General features: G+C 52.9%; 1 protein-coding gene across 2 annotated transcripts; it reads right to left on the bottom strand.

The window, feature by feature from the left end:
- Nucleotides 1–1,992: 1,992 nt before the first annotated feature.
- On the bottom strand, nucleotides 1,993–6,765 carry NRROS (negative regulator of reactive oxygen species). Of its 2 annotated transcripts, none has more exons than XM_030494551.1 (3): nucleotides 6,612–6,765; nucleotides 5,305–5,428; nucleotides 1,993–5,055 (listed from the first exon to the last, which is right to left on the bottom strand). In XM_030494551.1, the coding sequence occupies exons 2-3, from the start codon at nucleotides 5,410–5,412 to the stop codon at nucleotides 3,088–3,090; spliced, it is 2,076 nt and encodes a 691-aa protein (XP_030350411.1). In that variant the 5' UTR covers nucleotides 5,413–5,428; nucleotides 6,612–6,765; the 3' UTR covers nucleotides 1,993–3,087. The 2 variants fall into 2 exon arrangements, with proteins under 2 accessions (XP_030350411.1, XP_030350413.1); XM_030494553.1 differs by lacking the exon at nucleotides 6,612–6,765 and adding an exon at nucleotides 5,813–6,052.
- Nucleotides 6,766–8,161: the final 1,396 nt, after the last annotated feature.

The raw sequence follows: 8,161 nt of genomic DNA, 5'->3' as shown, positions 1-8,161 counted from the left end.
AATTAAAGCTCCATCAACTACAGATTTGGGATGTCACATGGATTCATCACTACACTGCTGAACCCTAAACTTTCTGACCAATGATCCACAATGCACAATCACTCACCCAAAAGGGAGGGCTCTCGATCTTGAAGGTTACCTTGGACAACGTCCCAACCCAAAGTGAGAGTCCCCAGCTGCAGACCTGCTGCTCTGATGAGGACCAACTCCCAATGGCTGCCCAAAATGGCTCATTTTATACCCTAACCGAACCTGTGGTCAGACATGGTCATGTAGCTCCCCAGGACCCAACTTCCTGCCCCTGAACCCACCAACCAACAGCATGTGTGTGGGACAAGAGCTGCACATGCAGGGAGCTTTCCCAGGCTCTGTCTGTGGCGGAGCTTGCCATTGCACTCACAGATTTCATGGGCTTTGTCCAGCGCTTTGTCTAGGCTTTTGTGCACCTGCCACAAGCCCCCGTAGGAATTCAGCTACAGAGGATTTCATTTCATGATGGGTGCCATCACTAGAAGCCTGTCACATCATTTCAGGTGCAGTATTACCCCATTCAGGAGTAGTAGCAAAAAAGCTGAATTTTATCATGAAGCTTATGTTCTGTGGCTCATTGTTAAATAACTTAAAGTAACAAAACCAATTTGCTCAAAGTTGATCTGTAAAAAGAAAAATATCAATACATGGCTGTTTTTCAGGGGGCTGGTTTTGGTTTTGTTTTTCACTGTATTCAGAAGGTACGAGTCACTCAATAATTAACAGCATGTTGAAACTTGAATTGTCTCTGCTGAGAAAACTTGTTTTCTCAATCAGGGATCATAGCAGTGTCAGCAAGACAGAGGCTTGCTTATGAAGAACACGTTAACCTTTCTGACAAGTCATTGCTGCAGCAATCAGCAATACTTTTTTGGAGTATTTCTGACCCTATCCAGCCTCAGGTATTTCATCAGCACTTTTCAAGATGTCAGGTGTTTGAACAACAAGAGAACAAACAATCTGTGTGATTTGTATTTCTCAACTATTTTGGTTTTCTTCCTTCTAGCTGCTGTTGGAGTGTCCTGAAGACATCTACTGCTTTCAGTTCAGTCCAAGCGACCCAAATATCATTGCTGGAGGTTGCATCAATGGACAGGTGTTAATTCTCTGCTCAAGAATAAACCTGGATATTCTCACATTTCCTTGCAGTATCAAAATAAGGGTGAAGAGGTATACTCAGAATCGCTAGTAACACACAGAGCCACAGTCTCAGAAATTCTCTGATCCTGTACTGAAGTTATGCCTGGATATTCCATAGCTGAGCCATTACTGTACAATCCTTCTTTGCAGTACTGCAATATAGGTGAAGCTGTAGAGACTCTCTTTTTTGTAGTTGTTGAGACAAGTGTAGCCTTTTACTGATTGCATCAGAGTGTAGAGGCAATACTTTAAGGACTTCAATACTTTAAAGACTTCATAAGTTCTAGTGTAGAGAGTGAATTCCTTCATTTTTCCCAATCCATCATGAACTGTGTACCTGACTCAAAACAGTAGATAATCTTTGCAATGAGAGACTAGAAAGGATAAAAAACCTGATGAGTTTAAGAAATAAACCCATTATCACACTATAATTTCTATCTCATTAGTCCATCTTAATAGCTTTACTGCATTTTGTGCAGACTGGAAAAAGCCCTACAGTACCATGGGCATAAAGCCACTCCAGGTCTCAGCAGGGCTTTTCAGTCAACACAAACCACCATCACTTCTCATTTCCACCCACAGTAACTCTCCCAGGAACAAAGCAGCACTCCCCCAGGTAGTGCTGCTGGTACAAGAGTGCGGGTACTGCTGTGAGCAGGGCTGGGTGGAGAAACCACCGCTAGAGCTGACAGCCCATGAGAGCAGAGAGCAGGGCATACACAACAAGGAGGAAGGCTTTCTCTTGTTTCATCTCCTTTGCATCTGTTTAATCCAGCAGTTACTGGAGAAAAAGAAATCTGCAATAAAATATTACCAGTGATATAATTTATTCTCCTGTTTTTCAATCAGTATTTTACATTGTTGCAGCTTGGGCTATTTTTAATGTTTTTTTCCAACTGGGATTGCGACTTAACCAAGCAACACGCCCCAAAACATGTCTTTCAGCCCTAATGATAACACCTGTCTTATCAGCACACACACTGGGGTGCATGCCCAGGGCTGCCTGTGTGTTTGCTGGAGCTGTGGCCACGGAAACCCTTCTCTGCAGCGCCCTGGTCATGCTTGCTTCAGCCCAGAGCAATTCACAGAGGCTGTTTGCAGACCTGGAGGATGTTTTGCAGCAGAGAGTTGGCTGCTGGGGTGAATAAATAAAAGGAACTGCCTGAAGGAGGGTGGGGGGGAACAGCACTGGGGGAAACTGTCCATGCCACTTTGGCCAAGAGGTGTTTGGTGTCATGTCTGCTCAACTTGACAGGCTGAGAGAGCTGGGCTTGTTCAGCCTGGAGAAGAGAAGGCTCTGGGAGACCTTAGAGCAGCTTCCAGTGCCTAAAGGGGCTGACAAGAAATCTGGAGAAGGGCTTTTTACAAGGGCCTGTAGTGACAGTACAAGGCAGAATGGCTTTGAGCTGACAGAGAGATTTAGATTAGATATTAGGAAGAAGTTCTTCCCTGTGAGGGTGTTGAGGCCCTGGCACAGGTTGCCCAGAGAAGCTGTGGCTGCCCCATCCCTGGCAGTGTTCAAGGCCAGGTTGGACGGGGCTTGGAGCAACCTGCTCTAGTGGAAGGTGTCCCTGCCCATGGCAGGGGGTTGGAACTGGATGAGCTTTAAGGTTCCTCCCAATCCAAACCATTTGATTCTCTGATTTCTATGACTCTCGCCAACATCAGCTGATGGTTTCTGCTGAAGACTTGGAGAATGCTCAGCATGGCCTCAGGCTCCATCACCAGACATGGCCCCACACCCTTCAGGTACCCTTAGGGCATCTATAGCAGGAACAGCAGCTCTCCCAGCACCCCCTGGATCCTCCATCCACTAAGTCTCCTTCTCACCCACCTCAGAGGGGTTACTGCCTGTAATCCTGACAACTCACTTGCATTCACCATTCCTGAGCCCTTCCTCCTCCTACTCCTCAGCCATCAGTAAGGGCTGGACACTCCGCACTGACTTTTCACCATTTTCAGCAGCTTTTGCTTGAGTGTGAGGAAGATGATGGCGAAGGCCAGCAGGAGTGTCAGGCACGTGGGCAGGGCCAGCACCAGGTAGAGCAGCGCCACGTCAGCCGTCTGCCAGCGGCAGCTCCGCAGGACGGGCTCGGGCAGTGCGCTGGGGCTCAGTGTGTGGGAGGCGTAGCTGCAGGTCACCTCCTGCCTGTCAGGGATGCACAACCCCTCGACCCGCTGCAGGGAGTCCCACCAGCCCAGCATGCAGCAGTTGTAGGGGTTCTGGCTGAGGTAGACCTCCCGCAGGCTCTTCCCCAGCCGTGCCTGCACCACGTCCACCGGCAGAGCCGGCAGGCAGTTGTTCCGCAGGTTCAGGCTGCGCAGTTTCAGGGCACCCAGCGAGCTGGGGAAGGCAGTCAACGAATTCCCCGAAAGGTCCAAGTGCGCAAGGCTGTTAAAGGCAGAGAAGTCCACAGTGGTGGAGGAGAGGCTGGTGTTCCTCAGAGACAACACCTGCAGCGTCAGAGCAAGGTCCTGCAGCCAGCCCAGGTCCCCAGACAGTACCTGATGGTTGTCAGAGAGGTCCAAATGCATCAGCAATGTCCCTTGGAAGGGGTGGCCCTCTAGTCCCCTCAGACCACAGCCAGCCAAGGAGAGATGAGTCAAGGTCTTGACACCCCTGATGTCCACGCAGGGGGGACTCTTTGCCCCAGCTGCAACAGCTGGCTGGGGACAGAGGTCAACCCGGTTGCGGCTGAGGTCCACGGTAGTGATCTTCCTGGTGTAGGTGAAAACCCCAGGAGGAAGCGCCTGCAGCCTGTTGGTGCTGAGGTTGAAGAGCTGCAGATTGGGCAGGACATCCCTGGCACCCACCTCCACCTCCAGCTCCACCAGCCTGTTCTGGCTGAGGTCCAGCTCTGCCAGCATGGCTAAAGGGTCCTTCTCTGAAAGGTGAAACATCTCCAGGCAGTTCTGGTTGAGCTTCAGGTGGGTCAGGGAAGGCATCTGGGCCAGGAAACCCTCCGGCAGGTACCAGAGCTGGTTCTGGCTCATGTCCAGGAGGCGCAGGGAGGAGAGGTTGCTGTGGCAGATCTCATCCCAGAGGCTGACCGTTGTGATGTTGGTGGAGTTGCCATCAATGAGCAGGAACTGTACTGTGACATCCGCCAGGGATGTGCCATTGGGAAGGCGCTGGTAGAAGCTCATCTCATTGTCCTTCAGCAGCAAGGAGTGCAGCTTGCTCTGCCGAGGCAACACAGGGAAGAAGAGGAGGTGGTTGTGGGACAGGTCCAGCACCTCCAGCTCAAAAAGGTCATCACTTTCCAGGGCCAGAAACCACTCGATGGCGTTGTTGCTGACATTGAGCACCCTGAGCTGGGTCAGGTCAAACTCTACTACACACGGGAGGTAGTTATAAGCTATGTTGAGCCGCTGCAGCCGCTGCAGCCCTGTGAAAGCTTCGTCAATCTCAAAGATGTAGTTCTTCTCCAGGTTCAGCTCCAACAGCTGTGTCAGGTTCGTGAAGATGGATGAGTCCAACCTCATGATGATGTTCCTGGCCACCGACAAGGACTCCAAGGAAGACAGGTTCCAGACCAAAACTGATACCATGTCCTCAGTGAGGTGGTTTCCAGCTAGATCCAGCCTCCTCAAAGCCGGCAGAGCAGAAAAAGCAGCTGCTGTCAGCGAGTAGTTGGTGAAGAGGAGGTTGTCTGCCAAGGAGAGCACATGGAGGCCTTGGCTGCTGAGGAAAGCACCCGGCTCAATGAGCTCCAGCCGGTTCTTGGTCAAGCTGAGACACCGCAGCTGGTAGTATGAGAGCAGAGACTCATTGCCCAGAACCCAAATAGTGTTGTCATCAAGCAACAGTTCCTCAGTATCACCTTGAAGATCTCCTGGGACAGAGCTCAGCCGTCTCCCAGTGCAGTCCATGGTGCTCTGCACCTAAAGCAAGAAGTGGGTTTGTAATGCCACCCTCAGAGGCAGGAGGTGGAGAGAGATGGGGAGGGAACAGTTTGGGGAGCAGAGTGAGGACGGAGGAGGTGGCTCTATATTAGAGCCTTGGCACCCCAGTCTAGTCCTTTGCTAAGCTAATAGCAGGTGGGGGGAAGGACAGAAGGTGCTGAGGTGCCTGGGATTTTCAGAGCAGGACCAAGCAGTCGGAAGGGTGAGAGTTTGCAAGGGTGGACTTACGAGCTTGCAGCTGCCAGAAGATGTTGCCCAGGCTGTGACCGCCCCGCTTCCCCATCCCACTGCCAGGGGGACCAGAAGCAGGAAGAGACCAGGGAGCGGGGCCTCCATCTCAGCGGTGGCACTCCTGCGGAGATGGAGACAGAGATGAGAAGGTCAAAAACTGCTCATCCCAAAAAGCACAGGTTTTCCAGGGAGCCCACCGCATCAGGAGCCCTTGTGGGGGTCCACCAAGGAGAGCTTGGAAGGCAGGAGAAGAGATAGGGATTGGGCTGCCATGTGGGAAAGGCACCATCTCACTGCACAGCTGCTCAGAAACACCACTGAACTGCAACCCTCGAGCAGAGGCTTCTCCCCATGCCAGCGCTCGTGTCTTCCGCCTCTGGTGCTGAATGCTCCCCCAGGGGACACCAACCCAGCCACCACCAAGTCCCCTCCAGCACCTGCCCATGCTGGAGGTCCCCTCCTGGGGAAGCAGAGGGTCTCCAGCACAAGGTACCCTGTTACTAACTTGGTGGAACCGGAGTTGACAGCATTTGCATCTGGGGAAAAGATGAACCTCAGGCAAATGAGCAGCAAGTTCTCGGTGAGGACTCAGCAAGCAGTGCCTTCATAACTGCCAGTGAAGAAGAAACTGGGTTATTTTTGGCAGCCCAGGTCAAAGCCTCGTAACAGAGAGGGAGCAGGGAACATATCCTGGGTTGTCTCCTTCCTTGGGACAGCCTAAAGCAATAAGCTGGTGTCTTATCAAAACAGCATTTATTATTCTGGTGGGGATGGAGAGGAAGCCCCCTTCCCCAGGCTGGCACTGGTGCCCAGCAGCTTGCACCCTCCGGCAGTGCCTTGCACCAGACACAGTGGCAGGAGACCCTGCTTTGTCCTCACTGCATCCAAAACAATAGGGACTTTGGCCCCAGCTGGCCTTCGGCCCCTGAACCCATCCACAGAAGCTCACACATTCCTTTACCCAGCTCAGCCTTCCTTTGCCACCTAGCGCTGGCCTCCCCCAACACCAGAAGAGCCTTCATTCTTCCACACTCCTCCATGGGGCTGCCGGGATGCTGCCTGCCCAGCTAGGGGAGTGACAGCATCACCAGCAGGAAACCCCAGCCCTACAGAGGAGCCCACATGCAAGAGGTCTGGGAGGGCCTGGGGTGCACATCGGCACCGGCCCACACAGCCACGGCTCTTGGGATTGTGGGCATCAGTGACGTGTGGCCACCACAGATCTTCAAGGTGGCAGGGGGGGCTCCCCAAAACCCCCCCGCAGGGCTTTCCCCTGGTAAAGGTATCAGGGGCCAGTTACTCACTGCGTGGTGTAGTGCACAGGGTTGTCCCCAACTCATCCTGCAGCCAGTGGCCTTTCCGGTGTGCTCTTGGGGCCAAGGGTAGGTGCAACCCACTGGGTTTTCTCTCCCACCCGCGTCCTCGCTTAGTGCTAATATAGCCTTTGCGGAAGGAGCCAACGGAAACTGCAGTCACATGGAGGCAGAGAGCGCGGCCAGGCACTTCGCTTACTGATCTCAGCACTTACAACCCGGGTCATGCACTCACACACAGCTCCCCAGCAAGGAGGAACCGCGGGGACCGGGCAGGCAGGAGGGAGATGTAAGGGGAACCAGCCCCTGCTAAGGGCCATGTAGCTCCTGGCTCTCCTGGGGACAAGCCAGCACTGGGGCCAGTCCTTGCACCATGACTCCTCTGCGCAGTCCCAGCAGTGAAATACTGCAAGGGTTTCGGGCAGCAGAGTTAGTGACTGGGGAGGTGTGGGTTTCTTGCCTGCAGAGCCATGCCACCGACCCTCCTGGCGCTGGAGAAAAGCCACCGGCTGGGCAGCGCTCCCCCACATGGCAACTATTCGCACTGTGTCCCTCTAGTCCCCTGCTTGCCTCCAGCACCCAGCACGGGGGCTTCAACAGGAGCCAAGGGCTGTCCTTCCCACAGGGAAGGGAGGAGATGCTGTTACTTCCCATTACATCCCAATATGAGAGTGAACATGTCTCCGGATTGAGTCCCCACTTTGGGACACCAGTGCCCAGCCCAGGTGAGATTCAGAGTGCTCAGATCCCACCACCTGCAGACCTTTGGGTCTCCTGGGGCTGCTCGGGATTTTGGCAAACCCAGCACCCAGACCCATCCAGATACAGAGCCCTCCCAAGTGCCAATCCCTGTGCAAGTCATCATAAATGGCTTTTCCTACATCTGCTAAGACAGAGTCAGACAAAAACCCACATTTCCAAGGCAATATGAACAGGAGGCCCCGTTTCTACTCACTCCCATCCATCCCTGCTCTCTATCTCCCTTCCCACCCCATGTCTCTTCCCAGGGTCCTCATGCGCACCCAAATCCCCAGCAAGTCCATCTGCTGAGGGAGAAAACAGTTTGCCTGGATTTACCTAGCTGGGAAAGGAATCAAAACTGCAGAGAAAGATTCAGCCCTGCAACAGGACCCTGCCTGGTGGGATCAGCAGGTACTGCCCTGCAATGTCTGTGCTCCACATCCCAAGCGTTGGTGCGACCTTCTGCAGCAGTTCGGAAGATGAGCAGTGTTATTGTGGCACACCAAGCATCCCACCAAGGAACATCCCAGATCAAATGGCCCCCAAACTCCTGCAGCCAGCACAAATGGTGAAGGAGGGATTTTTTCTGCCTTTTTCACCCTAAATTTCATTTCTTCTCTGGAAGGAGCCTGAGCTCTCCCATGTCACTCACAAAAAAGCCCTGTGGTTTCATTTCCTCCATTTTCAAGGAAGTTTGAAGTATAAAAATCAAGAAGGAAAAGAGAGAAGCACTCCTCATCCAAGTGAACCAGAGCAGATGGCAGAAGCTCTGCAACAGGGTAAAATTCCCATGATGTTGC

The sequence above is a fragment of the Strigops habroptila genome, chromosome 8 (genome assembly GCF_004027225.2).
Source record: "Strigops habroptila isolate Jane chromosome 8, bStrHab1.2.pri, whole genome shotgun sequence".
NCBI classification, from domain to species: domain Eukaryota; kingdom Metazoa; phylum Chordata; class Aves; order Psittaciformes; family Psittacidae; genus Strigops; species Strigops habroptila.
This window is presented reverse-complemented; position numbering and strand designations above follow the sequence as displayed.

Excerpts from the sequence above, each read along its gene's own strand:
- NRROS (XM_030494551.1), bottom strand. The coding sequence starts at position 5,412 with ATGGAGGCCCCGCTCCCTGGTCTCTTCCTGCTTCTGGTCCCCCTGGCA. Across the intron at positions 5,056-5,304 it reads CTTCTGGCAGCTGCAAGCTC|GTGCAGAGCACCATGGACTG; the intron begins GTAAGTCCACCC and ends TTCTTGCTTTAG.